The following is a 21,788-nucleotide window of genomic DNA, read 5'->3' as shown; positions in this document are numbered from 1 at the left end:
CATTTCTTTGTGAAGAGAATAATTAGGTTTTAGGAAATGAGTTCAATCGGATTATAAAGAAGACAAAGTGGAATATTGAATATTTAGTATATATTTTATTGTAACTCTGCTTAATTTGCAGAATGGGTGCATTTTCTGTTTTTGCTCATTTTGGAATGTTGCATTCTATTATATAGGGTGTGGTCCCTTCTTTGCTAAAGTAAACAAACTGAAAAATAAAACCACTGCTGTTTAGTCTTTAACACATGGGCAATATAGCTCAAAGCTTGTTCATCTCTACTGTTGAAGGGACTAAGAGAAGAGATGTCTTGAAGTACAAAATGTGTTTCAAAGACTTAGCCAGACTCAAAAAGTTGAAGTGTGCTTATTGTGATATATTCTATATTTACACAATCTTATTTATCTTTTTAAATGTCCATAAATGTATACAAACAGTAAAGGAAATTTTTAAAAGTTGGACACCTTTTTAGTTACTGGTGTGTTATAAGGATACTGTAATGTTTATTTAGGAAAATTACACCTGTATTTAATTTTTGTAATTTCAGTAATGAATATTCATGAGGTTCTATTACTATATCATAAGGGGCCTATGATGGTGATATCTTTTTCCAGAAGGATTTTCATTTGTTTCTGTCAGGTACCTAAGGGACCACTTGAGTTCATCTGTGTTCTAAGGTTTGAAATTTTTCTGGTCCCGCAGAAGGATAGTCTGTAGACTGATTGAAGGGCTGTTTTACCTCTGGTTTACCCTTAGTGCTAGGGTGCAGCCCTGTAGTATCCCAGTTGATACTGATTTCTGGACTCCCCCCACCCCTTGGCTGGTTGGAGATTTTAACTCTTGGCAGAAACATGCCTTAGCAGCTGCGTCTTCCAGTTAGGAGAAGCACTCTTAGGACAAAATTTTCTCCATTATTTTGCTTATTTCTTGGGTTTCCAGTTGGTTTCTGGCCTTGTAATCAGTCATTATCTTGTTAGCTCTCTGATTTTTGTTTGGAAGTGTGTTTAACTGTTTTCGGTGGGAGGGTTTGTCTGAATTAGCTAGTTTGCCATTACTTGAAACAGAAGCAATGTTAAGGAATTTTTTAATAAGTTACAATAAACTGTTTTAGGTTACAGGACAACTAATCTGAGACTTCTTTAAGATATAATAGCTAGCCATTAGAACCTATATCTTCTTGATTGTTGGCCCACAATTCTTTATATCACATTACTATTTGTAGTGGCAACAGACTAAGTATTCTAGTTAACTAGTTAACTGCATTAGATTTATTTCTGAAAGGCAAGATGGTGTACATCATATAGTGAATTATTCCACTATATTCTTAAGAATTTTACTGAATTTCCTGTGTAAATAAAAGAATCTGATTTCTGGATCAGTAGAGACTGAACACAATTATTTCTTGCTTTTCTATCTTTAAATCTATTGAAATAGCCAGGATGAGCAGAGAAAAGTGACCCTAGAAGAAAAATAGCATAGAAAAGATATGTATTACATATCTTTATATACATACACGTTTATAAAATGTGATCAGACTGGTGCAAAAAAGAAATAAAGAATACATTCCTTAGAAATATCTTTGCCATATAAAGTTTAATTTAATGGGAAATACTGTGTAATATAATGACATCCAAAGACCAAAATAGCGATTTGTAGGATAAGTGGAAGAAGCCCATTAGAATCTAGAACAAAAAGACAGAAGGATACAAAATAAGTGATGAAGAATCATGAGAGAAAAGTCTAGAAGTTCTAGAAAGAGAATAGAGGTAATAAAATGAATAAATTAAATAAAATATAATTTTATAATCTTTCCCTGAACTTGACAAAAACCCAGATAGTATGATTGACATTGCTTACCAAGAAGACATAATGGGAAAAGATACATTCTGGTAGAAGTTTTAAAAATTAAGATTTACTTAATTGCTTTGAATACACCATACAGTGACATATAATGTTATAAAACCTGTTCTTGGTCTAGTTTCAGTTGCAGGGTAATGCTGGCCACATATAATAAGTAGGAAATTGTTCCCTACTCTTCAGTTTGGGGAATAGTTTGTATAAAATTGGCATTATTTCTTCCTTTAATTTGTGGTAAGATTCATCAGTGAAGCCACCAGGGCCAGGATTTTTCTTTATAGGAATGCTTTTAAAAACAGTTTCAATTTTGGGGCGCCTGGGTGGCTTACTCAGTTGGGCAGCGGACTGGATTTCGCAGCAGGTCATGATCTCAGGGTCCTGGGATCAAACCCTGTGTCAGTGGGAAGTCTGCTTGAGGATTCTCTCTCTGCTCCTTTCCCTGTGTGATCTCCCTAAAATAAATAAATCTTTAAAAATTTTTTTCAATTTCTTTAATAGATACACAGCTATTTAGATTGTCACTATTTTATTTTTTTAAAGATTTATTTATTTTAGAGAGAGGGAAGGGGGGATAGAGAAGGGGGAGAGAGAGAGAGTCTTAAGTAGACTCTGCACTATCTCACGACCCTTAGATCACGACCTGAGCTGAAACCAAGAGTTGGAGGCTTAACCGACTGTGCCACCCTGGCAACCCTCACTTTATTCTTGAGCAAACTTAATCATTTATGTCTCTCAAGGAATGGGTCCATTTCATTTGTCACATTTAATAGGCATAAAATTGTTTATAATATTCCCTTATTATTTTGATATCTATAAAATTTATCATAATGTCACTTGTCTCATTCCTGATATCAATAACTTAGCTGTAACTTAGATCTTCTCTCTTTTTTTCCTATCTGGTTAGAATTGTATCAATTTTATTGATTATCTCTAAGTTTTACTCATTTTCTGTATTTCTCTTTTATTTCATTGATTTCCACTTTGACCTTTATTATTTCCTTTTATTTGTTTTTTTATTCTGATTTCTTGTGGTGGAAACTTGAGGTCATTAATCTGAGTTTTTTGTTTTTTCTTGAGTTTTCTTGAGTTACATGTTGACATATTTAGTTTGTGTTGTATGTTCTTACATTGAAGATTTCATTTCATATGTGCATTTAGTGCTATAAATTTCCCCTTAGGTACTGCTTTAGTAGCATTCCACAATTCCCGATACATTGTTTTCCTTTTTCTTTTGTTCAAAATACTTTCTAATTTTTCTTTTGTTGAGTAGAGTGACATAGATGAGGCAATCTGAATTTATTCTACTACCTGTCCTTTTTTGTGTATTTTTTTCTCCTAATTTTTGTCAAATACACTGTCAGGACATGTGACATTTATGGTATATCTTGTTATGCTGCTCTCCAGTTGTTTTTCATCTTAATGTTCATCAACAGTCTTTGTTGTCATAGTTGCCCCAGTCATCTCTTGGTTGGCTCAAGTCAATCTTACAGTAGTTTTCTCAGAAATGGTTCATAAATAATAGTTCCCTAGTTATAAAGTGTTTGTAACCTTTATACTTGAACAGTTTGGATGGATATAAAAATCATTGGATCCAGCTTTGTTTCCTTGAATGTCTTAGTAGAACTAAAAGATAGTTGTACTATCTTCTGGCATTGAATATACCAGAAGTATGAGGCCAGTCTAATTTTTTCCCATTGTAAGTGACAATCTTTTTGCCTGGTCACCCAGAGTACTTTCCTTTATTTCTGAAATGCAAGAACTCTATTATATTTCTCAGTGTTGATTTTTCAGAGTACACTTCCCTGGGATACTCTGAGCCAATAAACATATAGGCTTAATTTTTGATAGTTTTATATAGTTTATATACTTTTCATGAATTAAATAGACATACTTTGTGTTGTATGTTCTTACATTGCAAGATATGTCTAAGTTTGCTTATTTTGAATAACCAACTATTTGCAACAGTAAAGGAGAAAAGAATAATGCATAATCTTTTCTTATATGACATTTAAAAAGCACATAAAAGCACAGTTGCTCAGTTTTAGAAAGAAAAATAAAGGTTGTTTACTGCAAATCAGATGGGAACCAAAATTAAAAGATGTTTGAAATATTATAAAGTTAATATTCTTATCCCTCTCACCAATGCTTAGTCACTCTGTATTTCTTAGGATATTATAGATACTAAGCACTTTATTGCTCCTTAAGCATATCAGGCAAGTCCTAGTCTCAGGGCCTTTATACTTCTTGGTCTCTGCTTAGGACTCTTTCTCCTAAATACCCACATAATTTCCTCCACCATTTCAGCTGATCAAGTGGGTATCTATAGGGCATGGTCGTCAGTCAGCACTGTTCTTTCTCTCAAGTAGTCCATCAGTATTTTGTTTAATATTTTATGCATGTGTCTGTATCTGTGTTATGTCAAATAACAGTGAAAGGGGGATAAAATTAGAGTACAATACGTACTTGAAATTAGAGTACAATACATACTTGTATTGTACCCTGGCAAACAAGGAAGTATAGGTGGTGGTAGATGATAAAAATCTTCCATTTACTAGGTCTGGGGTCACAGTCTTTTGGATTCACTTCCTCTGACTAAAGGTGACTTCTCCATGTATCCTTCTTTCTCCTGGCTTTCTTAGTTTTATATATCTCTCCTCTGTCAGAATTACTGTATTTTAAGCATGTTTATTAATATGAAAACATTTGACTTCATTTTTAATCTGTTGTGGTTAAGATGTTATCTCAGAATAACGTAAGTGCCTTGCTTCTAGACATTCTTCATGATCAGATTACAAGTATGTATTGGAAATCAATGAGAACTGAAACATTAACAATAAGAAACTTATAAATATTTTATTTTTACATGCTTTGATAGTTGTCAACAAATGGGAGTATTTATATAGCTGTTAATCCAAATAATGGTGAAGTAAGTAATATTTATTGAAATTTTTATAATACTGTCATTTATTATACATCATGTATATTAAAAATTCTTTTGCCTTTTCCATCTCTCTCGTCCCCAGTATTTTGATTGTATAGCAGAAGGTTGAGAGTTGGTGAGAAATTCAAACATTTGGGCCTTGGTCTATTACATATCGCAACAGTCTTTGATTGATCGACCTTTGAGATTCTCCCTCTTATTTATCAGAGAAGAGAAATTCACCCAAAACATTTAGTGGTAAACTTTACTGGAATATAGTTCTCCTGATACTTTTCCTGTTTTTTTCTATTCTACTTCTTAAACAGTATAACTTAAAAAAAAAAAAATCCACACCTATCCTGCACAGTTGATGTAAGTCCTGCAGGAGCTGCCCTACTCTCCTTTCGCTGGACTAAAGAAACTTGCTCTAAACTCAGAATTGAAATGAGATCTTTTAACTGTCACCTGACAATCAAGTTTTCCAAAAATCACTTTATTTCCTTGCCTTTTCTTTTTTCTTATAAGTAGACCGAGATGTTTTTACCCCTTTCTTTATTTAACATGAACACTCCTAGAGTAGTTTCTCACTCCTTGGCAGTAATCACTGCCATTTACATCCAGGCTGAGCAGTGCTAGGATCACTGACAGCTCACAGGATGTGGAGAAGAGGCAGAAGGAAGTAGGGAGGGGACAGCTGGTTGTAGTTAAGTGAGAGAGTACTTCAAAACATATTTATAGTTTCTCTGACTTAACCATTAATCTACCCTGTTGAATAAAACTGTATTCTCTTCCATGTAAATATTTTCTAATTCAAGCATCAGTTATGAACTAAAGAAAATATTAAGCTTCATTACAGCATTTTGTTTCAGACTATGAACTTGATATGTTATAAAGCCTGCTGTGATTTCTGGTGATTTTATGAAACTGGGGGGTGGGTGGGTAAGAGGTCTCAAGTAGGAACAAATGTTTTATTTTCTGTTTCTTCTCAAATGAGATAAAGAAAAATATGCAACAAGACCTTGCCTTCAAGGCTGGAGCACAGAACAATTCACAGAGGTCTTTTGTTGCACTGGGCTCTGAAGAAATCTGTTTCTTCTCAAATGAGATAAAAATATGCAACAAGACCTTGCCTTCAAGGCTGGAGCACAGAACAATTCACAGAGGTCTTTTGTTGCACTGGGCTCTGAAGAAATGTTGCAGTAATTATGGTTATATCAACAAGTAGAGTTTTAGTAATTAGGTTTTAGGTAATTACAGTGTACCTTCATGTAACAACTTTACTAGTTTTCTTTTTAGTGATGGCGTTCTCTTTTGGGTTTTGACGTTTAAGAATTTTTATATCGGTTGCTTTTCAGTTTGCTTTCAGTTTTTTGGTTCAGTGTTTTTGGGAAAAAAAGTACCTTTGACATTATTTTCATTGTTAGAACTCTGTGCCTTTTCTACTGGGTGTTTTTGTGTGTGTGTTTTTGTTTTTTGCTACTTTGTTAAAATAAGATTAAGATCATTTGAGTTAGAGTTTTACTCAAAAGTTCTACTGAATTAACCTAAAGATGCTGATTATATTTGCTGAAATTGAAAGCATCTAATTTTAATTCATAGCCATTTGATGTTGCTATAATTTAAAAATCTGACAGCATAAGAAAGCAAGCTGTCAGAGCAGAGCACAGAACAACTTACAGTCAAAGTTAAGCACTTAAAAGCTAAATGCCAGTGATTGGCAGTGATCAGCCTACATTTATACACAGCAGCTCAGCAACATTGATTTTATTTCTTAGTCACAATGGCTCAACATTAAAGCAAGCCATGGCTTGATTTCTAGATTGCAGTTTAGTTTGTGGTAAAACCAATCACTGAAAAAGGCTGGAGTTGAAATCACTACAGGGGGTGAATCATAGTAAATGTCAGACTTCTGATGTCCAGTTTTTTTCTCGCACTTAGAGAATTTTGATTTTTTTTTTTTTAAAGATTTTATTTATTTGACAGACAGCCAGCGAGAGAGGGAACACAGGCAGGGGGAGTGGGGGAGGAAGAAGCGGGCTCCCAGGGAAGGAGCCTGATGTGGGTCTCGATCCCAGGACTCTGGGATCACGCCCTGAGCCGAAGGCAGACGCTTAACAACTGAGCCACACAGGCGCCCCAAGAATTTTGATATTTCATCCTTAATTTTTTTTCACCTCTTTTGTTTTGCTGAGAGTCATGGATTTTGGCAAAATGTGGATGACTGAACATGCCATGCTTTCAGTAAAGTGATAAGAGCTTTGCACACGTGAGTTTCTCATTAGGATAGCATATTCTCATAGATTACATTTTTTAAAGTTCATTTTCTACCACACCAAAAAAAAAAGGGAAAAAGAAAAAGTTTAGGAACGTTGGAGGTACTGTTTTTGTTTAAATAACCACTAATTTTGGTACTAGATAAGTCATGTGACAGTTTCATTACATTATTTTCATTTTATAATTTTTAAATTCTAGAAACCTATTCCGATTTTAAAAGTAAGAAATTCAAGAGTTACTGTGCTTTTAGAAGAGAAATTGCAGGAATCTGGTTCTATTTATTGGGCTTTTGATAAGCATTTAGAATTTATTACACTAATCTTTGTTATTAGAGAAAGCTTTTAGGTTTTGATGAGAATAAAAAATGTTTTAAATATTGTATTTGTGTACTGCTGTGCTCTAAACAGTGATTGAATGAGGGATGTCAGCTGATGGAGCAAGAATATGGGGTCTTTGTGCTTTACTCTTCTGGCAGATTTCAGAGACTCCTTGGTAAATGCTTCAGCCATTTTATTACACTTCTTCCATAGGGGAAGCAGTATGGTATGAAGAAGAGAAAGGAATGGTCTGTCTTCCGTTTTTCCCCCCTCTAAGGTCAACTGCCTTTTCTGTCTTCAACTTCATACAGCAAATTAAAATTTTACCAGAAGATTTTTGAAGTTCTTTAAAATCAGACATTATCACTGCTTGTAGGAAAATTCCACTGTTACCGGCCTTGTAGCTACAGTGGGCATGGGATAGGCAAAGGATAAAATACTGATTTCTTCCCTCCCTCTCTGTTTTAAAATGAAAATGGGTCAAAGAAAAGCATCTTACGTAGTTTTAAGATTTTACGTTTTGAAACTGAGGGCTACAGAGGGGAGGGGGGTGGGGGAATGGGATAGACCGGTGATGGGTAGTAAGGAGGGCACATATTGCATGGTGCACTGGGTGTTATACACAACTAATGAATCATCGAGCCTTACATCGAAAACCGGGGATGTACTGTATGGTGACTAACATAATATAATAAAAAATCATTATTAATAAAAAAAAAAAGATTTTACGTTTTGTTCCTAATGGAGAGGAGGACAAACAGTAAAATGCTTTATCATCTGCAGTTAATTAGGAAAATATGAATGAATGCCTGCTGTGGGCTTAGCACTGAAACATATTCTTTGGGGAGATAGAAATATATAAGGTTTCGTACTTAAAGGGTTTTCAGTCTGTTGGGTGGAGGTAACTAACCCATGAAATGACTGACAGCATAAAAACAAGTATAATTAAATGCCATCTTATAGTGAAAACAATATGCAGTCGTAGTCCCAATTTACAGGGAGATCAGTGAGGTCTTGATAGAATGGCCAGGGAAAGCTTCATGAACAAGTGTGTTGGACTCAGTATGGAATAAAAATGCTTTCCATGAGCACAACAGTATAGACAAACAGCATGGGAGTAAGAATGAACATACGCTTCTGTGTCAAGAGGCGGCAAGCTAACTGTGGAGTGCGGTCAGTGAATATCTTGAAGAATGATTGTTAGAAGGAGCCAGCTGAGTTTGATTCTAGTTTTGCCATTAACTAGGTGGTAGCTTTGATAAGTCTCTTCACATTATCTTATACTGAAGTCCATGCTTATTTACTCTCAGATGGCTCTTATTGCCGCTACTTAGGTGTTTTTTCATCTCTCTTTTTTTTTAATCAGGGTGCCTATTTAAGAATTCAAACCACCATGCTTTGTTTTTTCCATAATTTAGCTCATATCTACACTTTATGGAGAAGATGAGCCTCACAATGTGAAGTGTCCAACGTCTTACCTCTACACTAGTATAAAAATGTCTCCATGATGTAAAATATTCATTCAAAAAAAGAATGGTATAAAGATATTGCAGTTTTTAAAATTAAAATGACTTTAGCATTGCAGACTTTTTCTTTATCAAAATGTTTTTAAATGACAAAGCTATAGAAAATGAGGAAAAGGCAAGTTCATAGAAAAAATTAATCTTCCATTATTCTGCCATGCAGATAACTGTTAGGTTTGATGTTTTCTTTCCATTCTTTTCTACTTGTTTTGTTTTACATTGTTGAGATCATACAAAGTACATAATTTTTCTTATCTTTTTCACTTAACATCATAAAGTCCCATCTTAAAATTTTTTGTAACATAATTTTTATAGGTATAGAATATAGTAGAATACAGGCATATACTATAGAATAAAATCATATTTTGAACATATGTATTAGTCATTGTGCTACATATCTTACACACATTGTATTTAACCCTTAGAGCAATCCTGTCAAGTATTTGGTGTTATCCCCACTTTATGGATGAGGAAATAGACTCAGTTAAGTAACTTGCCCCGAGTCACATAGATAACATAAAATTCTCTGTGACACTATGGTGTCTCCAGTTTAAATAATTCTTCATATATTCTTGAATAAATAGGTTGTCCCCATTTTTTTGCCCCTGCAAATATGACTGTAATTAACATTTCATCACAAAGCAGATAATTTTATTTTCTGCGAACCCAACTTTTAAGAAACATTTGTATCATATTCAATGTCATGGTACAGTGATAACAATATTCTTGCCCTTATTTCTAATCTCTAAATTCTTTGGGGCTTTGGAAAGTCATCCAGTCCTCAGTTTGTTCCCTGGCCCCCCCCCAATTGACACACCTTCCCAGAATGTCATTGGAAAGATTCAGTGAAGCATCCTTCGTTAATTTAGAAAAGCATTTTATTTATTTTTTAATTTTTTTTAAAAGATTTTATTTATTTATTTGACAGAGACAGCCAGCGAGAGAGGGAACACAAGCAGGGGAAGTGGGAGAGGAAGAAGCAGGCTTCCAGCGGAGGAGCCTGATGTGGGACTTGATCCCAGGACTCTGGGATCACGCCCTGAGCCGAAGGCAGACGCTTAACAACTGAGCCACCCAGGCGCCCCTAGAAAGCATTTTAAACACAAAATTAACTTGTCTTTGCTAAGTGATAGTTTTTATTGTTGCTTTTGAATTCAGTTTTCTGCCTATTAGAATCTTACTGAAACAGAACCAGCAAATTCTTGGCCCAGTTTCCAGATGCTATTATAAGAAAGTAATGTAAATGAGAATAGCATACCTCTGGAATAGTTCCAATTACAGTTCCTACAGGAATTGAAATGTTTGCTGAGTTTTTCTGCATTATAGTTGGCTATACTTACTGTATTTAAGTATCAGAATATTTTCATTATCACTGATGAATTTTTGTCTTAAAGAGGTAAAGAGTAAAATTTAGCTCTATTTAGTGATTTCTTGTAACTTTAATCACTGATTTCTTCAGCAAGAGGGAAAGATGCAGATGAATGATAACTAGATTGTATTATGAGGCATAGTGACTGCCCTCCTAGGGTTTCAAGGCTTAATTTGCGCCATAAGTTAATAAATGTTTTCTGTAAGTATTGTAGTGGTGTTAATCTAAGAAAGAAAGTTATTCAGCAACTTTCTGGAAAATGGTCAAAGCAAAAAGAAAGAAATGGGCACACTTCAGAAAGATGGTGAAAGTTGAAAGACATCAAAATATTTGTCTCCAAAAAGTTAAGTGTGACACAGGCATCTACTTCTGTAATTTTTAACTCTGATAATACTGTTTAATTTAAAACTAGAGGCTGGCTACATTACATTTGACATTTAAACCTGGCCCATCTAAATATGTGTTACCAGCAGTTGTAATTTGAAGTCAGAAAAGAAATTAACACGTTTATCAGATTTTAAAAATTCCTTTTTTTTGGTATTCACAGGAAACCTGTCCAGTTTAAGTCGTCTTGGTTTGAGATACAACAGACTGTCAGCAATACCCAGATCACTGGCAAAATGCAGTGCTCTCGAAGAGCTAAATTTAGAAAACAATAACATTTCTGCTCTACCAGAGGTGAGAGGTGGTAAATCTTTACAGCTGGGTGAATAATTTGATTATCAAGATTGTTTAAATAATGAGTATGCTAGCATAACATAACGTAATACTAATAAAAAAAATAATGAGTATGCTATGGACATTTAGCCAACACTAAGATAAATACTCCAAAGAAGAAAGAATAGGCATGATTATAGGAACATACTAATTTTTTCTTTTTTTTATATATAGAAGGGAGAAATCAAGGTGAGAAATCAGTGTGCTACATTCCCATGTGAGCATCATGTAAATCTTTTTCACATCATTTTGGAACTGACAGTAACAGCTATTAAGGAAAAGTTGTATGGTTGGTTTTAAAGCTCAATTATCCCACCCAGTTCAGTTATTTAAAAAAGTGATATAGGAAGATGATCGAGGAAAAAAATGAGCTACATAGAACATACTATTTATTAATCATGTTAATATTAGCTGTAACACTTCCATGACCCAAATTATTACCCTCCTTATACAATAATATTAAAGCCTATTTAGCATATACCAGTCACAAATTTGTTATTTCATAACACATTATTTTTAATTTGGGTTTTGTTCTATGAAAAAATATTTTCACTTATTTTGCTTAGAGATTAATTGGGCAGAATGTAGTACTCTTTTATTTTATTCTTTGGCTACATATTATTATTTTAGCATACCCACAACTTGTGTGTTTGCTTATAGTTATTCAAGCTTTATGTCTTATTGTAGTATTCTAACAAATAAAAGAATGGAATTGTGGACTTATTGATTGAACTTTGCAAAAAGTCTTTTTTTCTAATAATTAAAAATGTTTTCTATAAGTGGCCCTTTATTTCTAGTTTTTCTGTGTGTGTGTGTGCGTATTTGAATTAAATAAGGGTGCTTTGGGCAAATGTTTTTAGATCTATACTATGATTTATAAAGAACAACTTGAGTATATGAAGCTATAGGCTTATAGCAATTGTTTATAAAATAAATGTATTTAATTGATTTGTTTCTAAGGGATACAGAAAAAAGTACCTTTTAATTTTGCTTCTGTTATTCTGGGTGTTTGAGTTTTTAGAAAACCTTTTGATCAGAGTGCAAAAATCAGTTTTTCAGGATTGTAGTTTCTAGGATGGACCAGTTCACTAAAACTGCTATGACAGTATCTCACTTGCAGTTTAAATGGGATAAGGAATAGAATCCGCAGATTATAGAGCTAGCCCTGACAACTAGACTGTCTGGATTTTTGTCTTTGTTTGCTAGTGGTAATTTAGAATGGTAAAAATGGGTGGGATTCTATTGTTTAATGTCATCTCCTTTTCTAAAAGTAATTAGCACAATAATTAGACCCTGTTGGGATTTTTTTAGGATGTGATTTGTGAGCTTAAGTAAAATTGACTGCTTTTACAGTGTCAGTAAGGCTAAATATAAAGACTGGGTGTATATTAAATTTTAAGAAGTGAGAAAATTTAAAACTTATTTTTTATATCCACTTTCATTAGCAGTGAAGGGAAACTAATAATTATTGGGTACCTCTTAGGATACAGACATTGTGCTAATTAGTTTCACATATAATATTTTGTGACTGGAATTAGTCAAGATTTATTTTTGATAAAAGAAAATAAAGAAGACTGCTCTCTTTAATCTGGCTGTGGAAGCAGTGTATGTGTATATGTATGTATGTGTGCGCCCATGTGCATGTATTTAACCTGGCCTATTTTCAGGTAGAGAAGCTATGGTGGAAGCCCTTGATTGGCCCTGTCCAAATCTGGGAAAGGATTAAGTCTTATTTAAAAGAAGTCTGTGTGCTTTGGAAGCAGCATATTCCTAATGCAAATATGTAATTATCTGCATTTATAATAAGCACAATAAGGAAAACAATAAAATCCAGTAGACAGCACTTACTAGACATTGAAGCTGAGTTAGATATGCACAGTCAGGAAAGTGGTTTTCAGTTGGGGTTACTGCTGAAATCAGCTGGCAAAATGACTATATACTTTTCCATTTGATGACTATCTGAAATTGGACTAGTTTTAATGTAGACAAACACATAAGGAAAAGGAATTTAATAAATTCAAGCACATATGCTCAAGGTGTAAGGCTAGGAACTTTACATGGATTATCCCATTTAAATCTTCGCTACCATTATACTAATTATTAGGATATTATCCAATAGGAAGGGTAATAAGACTTAAGAGAAGTTACGTTTTTGGCCAATTTGTGCCTTAAATATTTTTCTGGGAGTATTCTGAGAAATATATTGATTGTCTAATTCACCAAAGGTCACATAACTGACTGGTAAGTGGAAGACCTAAGATGGGGATCCAGATACATCTGACTTTAAGGTGTCGATAAGCAACTGCATAGCTTCATTATATGCCCTAAGAATGAAAGGTTGGAGAGTTGCCTTCTTGTTGCCCCTTTTCAGGTATCTTCAGGTTTTTTCAAAGAAGAACATCAGTAAAGTTAGTCAGCTGTAAGAATAATAAAAGTAACATTTTTGCCATGAGACTCAAAACTTCATGTACTTTCAGTAAAGTAGGATGTAAGCATTTTTCCTGAATTGACTGCCATGCAAAGTGTTCTCACCACTCTTACCTGAGCTCTTCCTTTTATCTGTGTACATCAGTAGACAAATGTTGAAAGCTTCTTAACGTTCAGCATAAAGAACAAGTTTCAGTTCACCATATAATTATACCTTCAGTTACATAGTTATTTCATTCTTTCAGCTGGTCTTAAAATCAACTGACATCTCAAGTACTAAGTCTTCAGTTTCCTCCTGGTATACAGCTGATATTTGAACATTATTTCAAATATACACACATACATACCTCACACAGCTTGTTTCCTCCCTGTTTGGGCCTTTACTTCAATCCAAAATGTTTCTTCTACTTCTCTGAGTATTTAAATTTTTTTCATCCTTCAGAATCTACCTCACTGTCAGTCTCCTTCCTGCTTTTCCAGTTATTCCAGTATTTCTTCTTTTCTTTAAATTTAAAGAGAAGGGACTTAAAATTTAAGCATTTATTATATGCTAGAGGTTGTAAAGCTATTTACATATTTTATCTCTTTAAAATGTCTTCACTACAGTTTACAAAGTAAGGCATCATCATTTTACAAATGAATAAAATAAGGTTTGGAGAAATAATTTGCCCAAAGTCACAAGCCACTGAAAGATAGAGCCAGGGCTCAGAATTATTTTATAGTCTGTATCAGTGTTTCTCAAACATTAATGAGCATACAAACCACTTGGGAATCTTGTTAAGATTCATACCGATTCTGTAGGAGTAGGACCTAAAAGTCTACGTTTCTAACAAGCTAATGTTGCTCTTCCTTCAACCAGACTTTGAATAGCAAGAGCATATTACATATAATTTAGTATTGATTATATACAGTTTTGTATTGTTTTCTTTTTCCCATCTGTGTGCTTCATTTCTCTAAATAGGGCTTAGTCATTTTAATGGCAGAATTTCTTTTATAATGCCTAAACGCCTAGCACTGTGGTAATGTGGTGGGAGGCTGAAGTAAGGGGATATGGGGCTATTATGTGCAGTAAATACTTGTTTGATAGATGCGTATTTCCCTCTGCAATTTTACCATATGGAAAAACAATATTATATAATATCAGGAAGTGTTATCATCTGAATTTAATATTCTTTAAAGGAGCCATTAAATTTCTGAAAAACAGCTTACTCTGAGTCAGGTATGATGTTAATAATAATTTAGAGGATAATTAACTCGGACCTGAATAGGATTGGTCACATAGCAAGTGGCAGAGCCAGGACTCAGACTCAGGACCGTGTGATGCCAAAGATTCCCCTCTCTAAGGTTCTCAAACTGGCCACTCATGAGATATCTCTTACCCTCAGACATACTTTTCTTTATAGAGTGATTTTTTGGTGTTTTGTTTTGTTTTTTAGAGTGAGCGTGCCTGAGAGAGAGGGAGTGTGGGTAGGGGCATAGGGAGAGAGAGAAGCCCAACCAGGCTCCACAGCCAACGTGGCTCCATCTCATGATCCCGAAATCATGACCTGAGCCAAAATCAAGGGTTGGACACAAAATCAAGACTGAGCCAGGTGCCCCTTATTTATAGAGTATTCTAAATAAGCTAACGCCAAGGAATAAAAATTAGATTTTATGTAAGTATGTGTATTCTGTTTCTTGTAAAATCTGGAAATCTAACTCTATTGGCTGCACATTCCTATAAAGCAACAGTTAGCTAGAGCTGAGTAGTGACTGTCCCTCTCTGTGAGGCATCGCAGAGCTGGCCCAACCAGTCTGTCACTTCTTACCTGAAGGCCCTTTAAGGCCTTTGTGACTGCTTCTCTGTATTCTGTGGAGTAATCTTGTTATAGTTCTTTTTTTTTTTTTTTAAAGATTTTATTTTTTATTATTTATTTGACAGAGATAGAGACAGCCAGCAAGAGAGGGAACACAAGCAGGGGGAGTGGGAGAGGAAGAAGCAGGCTCATAGCAGAGGAGCCTGATGTGGGGCTCGATCCCATAACGCCGGAATCACGCCCTGAGCCAAGGCAGATGCTTAACTGCTGTGCCACCCAGGCTCCCCTCTTGTTACAGTTCTAATTCATATGTTTATTTTATTTGTTTACAGAGTCTGTTATCAAGTCTTGTGAAACTGAATAGTTTGACCTTAGCTAGAAATTGCTTCCAGTTATATCCAGTAGGCGGTCCATCTCAGTTTTCCACCATCTATTCCCTCAACATGGAACACAATCGAATCAATAAAATCCCATTTGGAATTTTCTCCAGAGCAAAAGTATTAAGTAAGCTGAATATGAAGGTAAGCCTCTGTTTGTTTTGAGGGGGAGAAAAGCTACTATTATTAGAACTTATACTAGCATTTGTGTTTTCTCTATTAGTGTGGAAAACAGTTACTTGTTACTTGCTGATGGGGTCTAAACTGATGATGATATTTCAGGGCAATTTGTTTTAGATAACAAATATCTTAGAACCGTGCATACTCTTAGCACTTTATCCTAAAGAAATAATCATGAATGTCCATGAAAGCATAGTTGTAGGGATATTTATTATAGAACTTTCTATTTAATTGGTACCAACCTAATAAAGATTTCATTTTTTAAAAGTAGTGTATCTTCAATGGAATACTGTGAAGTCATTAAAAATAATACTCAAGTTTAGAAGAATATTAATACCAGTTGAAGCATTCTCAGTTAAGTAGAAAAAAGTTAAAGCATGCAAGACTGTCTTTCCACACAGTTTTTAACTGTTCTTAATGTGCTTAATTATATATTAAGTATCTATAGATTTATATGTATACTTATATATAGCCAGAATTTTTTAAAATATGTTTATCTTTGAATATCATAATTTTATGGATGATCTTTTTTATTGAGGAATAGTTGACATAAGATTGTATTAGTTTCAGTTGTACAACATAATGATTCAATATTCGTATATTGGGAAATGATCACCACACTAAGTCTAGTTATGTCCATCACCATACATAGTTACACAATATTTTTTCTTGTGATGAGAACTTAAGATTTACTCTCCTAACAACTTTCAGATATGTAATACAGTATCATTAACTATAATTGCTGTATCTTACATCCCCATGACTTACTTATTTAATAAGTAGGAAGTTTATACCTTTTGACTCCCTTTACCCAATTTGCCACCTCCTAACCTTTACCTCTGGCAACCATCAATCTTTTCTTTTTCTTTTTATCTTTGAGCTTGGTGTTTTGTTTTGATTCCATATGTAAGTGAGATCATATGGCATTTGTCTTTCTCCATTTGACTTATTTCACTGAGCATACTGCTCTCAAGGTCCATTCATGTTGTCACAAACAAGATTTCATTCTTTTTTATGGCTGAATACTGTTGCTGTGTGTGTGTGTGTGTGTGTGTGTGTGTGTGTGTGTGTGTACACTGCAATTTCTTCATCTCTTCATTTATCTGTGAACGCTTAGGTTGCTTCCATATCTTGGCTATTTTAAATAATGCTGCAATGAACATGGGGGTGCATATATGTTTTTGAGTTCATGTTTTCATTTTCTTCAGATAAATACCAAGAAGTGGGATTGCTGAATTGTATGGTAGTTCTATTTTTAATATTTTGAGGAACCTCCATACTGTTTTCTACAGTGGGTGCACTCATTTGCATTCCCACCATCAGTGCACAAAGATTCCCCCCCCCTTTTAAATATCTTTACCAGCACTTGTTATTTCTTGTCTTTTTGATAACAGCCATTCTGACAGATGTGAGGTGATATCTCATTGTGGTTTTGATATTCATTTCCCGGATGATTAGTGATGTTGAGCATCTTTTCATGTACTTGTTGGCCATCTGTATGTAATCTTTGGGAAAATGTCTATTCATATCCTCTGCCTATTTTTTAATTGGATTGTTCTTTTGCTGTTGAGTTCTTCGTATATTTTGGATATTAACCCCTTATCAGATATATAATTTGCAAATATTTTCTTCTGATGGATGATCTTTAGTTTCTTTTTGCATATCTATATTCTCTACAGTGAATGAGTTTCACATTTGTAATAAGGAAAAAAGGAGGAAAGAAATGAAACCTGACTTTTTCCAGTGATTTTATTTATAGTGAACAAACTTTAGGTCCAGAGGTGAAAAGTAAATTGGCCATATAGCTAATTTATGGCTGAGGTGTAGGAATCCAGAGGACCTAGATTTCCTGCTTCCAGGTGTAAGTGTTCTTTCTATTGTATTATACTACAGCCTTTTATCTTTGATGAACTATTTCAACATAATGTGGTTCTTTAAACTATAGTCCAAATGTAGAATTCATTGATTCTATCTATACTTGTTCATAAATATATGTATCTTTTATGATAATTTTTTAGAGGTATATAATAAGTGAACTAGTGGGAATTCAAGATAATCTTGTAATCTTAAACAGGTATAAAATTTATTGTTCATCATTTCAGTTATATGAGATATAGCAGTGGTAATGATATTAATTCTGAATGTTCTGCTTATAATAAGAGGCTTAGAACACAGCAGTCCAGGTGTTCATTAGTTTTTGCATTTGGTGGTGCATTTTTATGGATAGGATGTTTCTGTAACGTTAGCATGGAAAGGCTTGTTTTTGGTGAAATAAGAAAAGTTTGCCTAGAGCTTTGCCTTAATTTTTCTGCAATAGCATGACAGATGTTTAATAAAATTTTTTCTTGAAAAAAGTCAAAGTGAAAGCTGATATTTTCCTCCTCATAAGCACCAGTAGTAATTTTTTTTAAATGAAATTCCTTTTTATGCTAATTATCAGTAGTTAATAAGCTTAAATGTTATAATGAATAGGTAATAAATGTAAATACTATGATAAAAGAAAAACTTGGTTTTCTTTTTTTTTTTTTTTTTTTTTTTAAAGATTTTATTTATTTATTTGACAGAGATAGAGACAGCCAGCGAGAGAGCAAACACAAGCAGGGGGAGTGGGAGAGGAAGAAGCAGGCTCATAGCAGAGGAGCCTGATGTGGGGCTCGATCCCATAATGCCGGGATCACGCCCTGAGCCGAAGGCAGACGCCCAACCGCTGTGCCACCCAGGCGCCCCAGAAAAACTTGGTTTTCAAATGGATGTTTGCTACTTAGAATTTCTCTTACTGATAATTTTGTGTAAAATGAGACAAGTAATCCATGTATATTGCAGAAAATTTAAAATAACCCTACCCACTTGAGAGGTGGCATCACACTTAACACATTGGCATACATCAGGGGTACTGCTGGTCCTCTCTTGATACAAATAGCCCCAACAAATACAGTGTGGTAAGAGTTGTTATTGATGAAAATTATTTATATGTAGATTTGAAGTAGCAGGAGGAAAAATAGTGAATCACCGGCATATATTTCATAATTTTTTTCTGCATGTAGCTATATCTAATTTTTAAACAAAATTCGGATCACACTATTTCATCATCTGTTTTTATTATTCAATGAGAAATTTATTTTTGCCATCTCTTATGGATTTTTAAAGTAAAATTGTGGATACTATCAATTGTGTTTTAATGACTTAATTTGATATCTTCTTAAGACTTTCTCCTGTCCTTCTTTATTGCTCAGCATCTCAGGAAATGCTGATCCTGGTTTCCTCATGGGCTGTACTTCAGTGTTTCTTCTTCCCTTGCACTCATGATCATCCACCGTTTATTCCGTGATTTCTGTATATTATCGTGAAATGGGGAAAACCCATTTTTCACTGGGACCTTTGAAATCTCAAGTGTTGGTCTATATAGTGTATTTTTCCATATCCAATACAGATAATCACAAAGGGAACAAACTTCCAGTTTAACCTCAAAATAAAAAAGGTTTAAGTAGTTTAGAGGCTTAGATTTTTTGTTGCTTTTTAGTTTTTTTCTTTATTTGGATATCAAAAAGGGGACTAAGGTTTTATGTTTAATTAAGAATTTTCTTTCCACAGGGAGGTGTATGTGTGTGTGTGTGTGTGTGTGTGTGTGTGTATGGAGCTTTGTTTTTGTGGTTCTACTGTGGTTACTTCTTTTTGTCTTTTCCAGGACAATCAGTTGACATCACTTCCCTTGGATTTTGGAACTTGGACCAGTATGGTAGAATTGAATTTAGCCACTAATCAGCTCACAAAGATTCCTGAGGATGTGTCTGGTCTTGTTTCTCTTGAGGTGAGTATAAAAGAGCATTTATTTAGAACTCCTTAGACCCTTCTGCAGTTATCTTGCTTATAAAGTTTCCAGTTAAAATAAGCAATTTCTGTTGGGGGACGATCATAATTAGAAATGTTAAAGCTCTCTTAGACATATAACCGTATTAGGATGATGAGGTATTAACTTAATCTGGGCTCAGTGCTTCTGAATTACTCTTGCCCACTAAAAGTTGGTAGATTTGAGTGCTATAAAGTGTCTTTGAAAGAAAGGGCTCTAAAATTTAGCATCTTTTAGGACATAGTTTTTCCCTTAACTCTATTTAAGAATCCTTCACTGATGTTTACCAAAATGATTATGGAGTCCTCAGACTGGCATTGAGAACCTTTCCTACGATTCTGGCCCACTTTTACATCCTAATTACCCATGTACTCTCTTATTTAATAATTAGATTATTTTCTTTGTTGGAAATTTGTGCATGTTTCTAGCTCTGTATACATTTACTCTTTTGTTTTAAGATTCTGTTTATTTGACAGAGGGAGAAGGGAGCACAAGCAGGGGGAGCAGTAGGCTGAGGGAGAGGGAGAATGAGGCTTCCTGCTGAGCAGGGAGCCAGATGGAGGGCTCAATCCCAGGACCCGGGATCGTGACCTGAGCCAAAAAGATGCTCAACCGACTGAGCCATCCAGGCGCCCCTGTACATTTAGTCTTATTATTCGCAGTATCTAGAGTACCCTCTTCACATCCCTTTTTTTTCTTTTTAAAATTATTTTCCGGGGTGCCTGGGTGGCGCAGTTGTTAAGCGTCTGCCTTCGGCTCAGGGCGTGATCCCAGCATTCTGGGATCGAGCCCCACATGAGGCTTCTCCACTAGGAGCCTGCTTCTTCCTCTCCCACTCCCCCTGCTTGTGTTTCCCTCTCTCGCTGGCTGGCTGTCTCTGTCAAATAAATAAGTAAAATCTTTACAAAAAAAAATTATTTTCCATAATTAAAGATCTGTCTTATTGTCCCCTCCTTAGTCAAGGATGAATTCTCCTGCTTCTGAGTCCTTAGAATTTTCATCCTTTTGATGAGAAAGCTTACTAATAGTAAATATATTTAAAAGTTTCCTCTGTATCCATGTTTTTAAAAAATCTAATTTCTTTTTTTAAAATTATTTTATTTAGTAAGGTAAAATAATATGATGGAATGGTTAAAAGCATGAATTTTGAAGCAAGATCTGGGTACAGTTCCACTTTTATCTGTGTTTATAGATTTAACTTGACCAAGCTTCAGTTTCCTCAGCTGTAAAATGAAGATGATAGTATTGGGATAAGGTTGGAGTTAGGATTAAATGTGATAATGCACACAATGCATTTAGTGCCTTGCAAGTAGTAAACTCAGTAAATAACAACTATTGTTTTTTTGGTCTTATTACATATATTTATTTTACTATAGGTGGTATGACTTTGTGGGGAAAAAGTGGGCATAAAACATTAACCAGAACCTTATGTAGGTCTTTTCCATTCAGTGCTCTTTGCACCATCCCCATACCCAGTATTGTCTCCCATGCTCCCCGCCGCTGCCGCTGCTGCCGCCACCACCACTGTAATTTCTCTGGGAACAGGGACTATCTTTCTTAGTCCCTGTTCGGTATATTAGAGGATGGCTTGCGTTGTAATAAATATACCATAAGTAATAACTGTAGTGTATTCAAATAGGCAGTTTAGAAGTTATTACCTCCCTAAAAATGATGGTTTGTAAGGGGTTTTGAATACATAAGTGGTTTCCTATCAGATACACATTTGTAACCACTCAGTATCAAAACACCATTAACTATGTGAATTTTAGTGCAAGTAGTTAATTTTACATTTTTTCTGTAATATAGGTAAAATTAAACTTTTGCTTTCATTAGTTTTGACTTAAATCTCTTTTATTTCCAATAACTATGGTGATTTTTTAAAGAATATCAAGTTAAATGTTTTATGTTATGTGAGTGAGCATTACTCTTAATATTCACTCTTTAGAAAATTAGCAGTTTAATAAATTTTAAGCCACACAATGGTGGTATATAATTCCATTTCATGAGTTACCAAACACTATCAATAATTTCTCTTAGGTTCTAATATTATCAAACAATCTTCTAAAGAAGCTTCCCCATGGTCTTGGAAACCTTAGGAAGTTGAGAGAATTGGATCTAGAGGAGAACAAATTGGAATCCTTGCCAAATGAAATTGCTTATCTTAAGGATTTACAGGTAAAACATTA

At 34.5% G+C, this 21,788-nt stretch overlaps 1 protein-coding gene and 1 long non-coding RNA gene across 3 annotated transcripts in view; one reads left to right on the top strand and one right to left on the bottom strand.

Annotated features, from left to right (window-relative positions):
* Positions 1-21,788, bottom strand: part of LOC103657032 — a 69,040-nt gene that overhangs the window by 10,239 nt on the left and 37,013 nt on the right. Inside the window, exon 3 of the long non-coding RNA XR_005833226.1 lies at positions 13,750-13,904. This is a non-coding gene — a long non-coding RNA (uncharacterized LOC103657032). The remainder of the gene's footprint in view (positions 1-13,749; positions 13,905-21,788) is intronic.
* Positions 1-21,788, top strand: part of SHOC2 (SHOC2 leucine rich repeat scaffold protein) — a 91,785-nt gene that overhangs the window by 65,902 nt on the left and 4,095 nt on the right. For both annotated transcript variants that reach the window (XM_008684451.2, XM_040624311.1), the window contains exons 4-7: positions 10,806-10,936; positions 15,531-15,719; positions 19,441-19,563; positions 21,640-21,777. In XM_008684451.2, coding sequence (XP_008682673.1) covers positions 10,806-10,936; positions 15,531-15,719; positions 19,441-19,563; positions 21,640-21,777 — 581 coding nt within the window. The remainder of the gene's footprint in view (positions 1-10,805; positions 10,937-15,530; positions 15,720-19,440; positions 19,564-21,639; positions 21,778-21,788) is intronic.

The sequence above is a fragment of the Ursus maritimus genome, unplaced genomic scaffold (assembly GCF_017311325.1).
Source record: "Ursus maritimus isolate PB19 unplaced genomic scaffold, ASM1731132v1 scaffold_7, whole genome shotgun sequence".
NCBI lineage: Eukaryota > Metazoa > Chordata > Mammalia > Carnivora > Ursidae > Ursus > Ursus maritimus.
The sequence above is the reverse complement of the archived record's forward strand: the minus strand, read 5'-3'. Positions and strand labels throughout refer to the sequence as shown.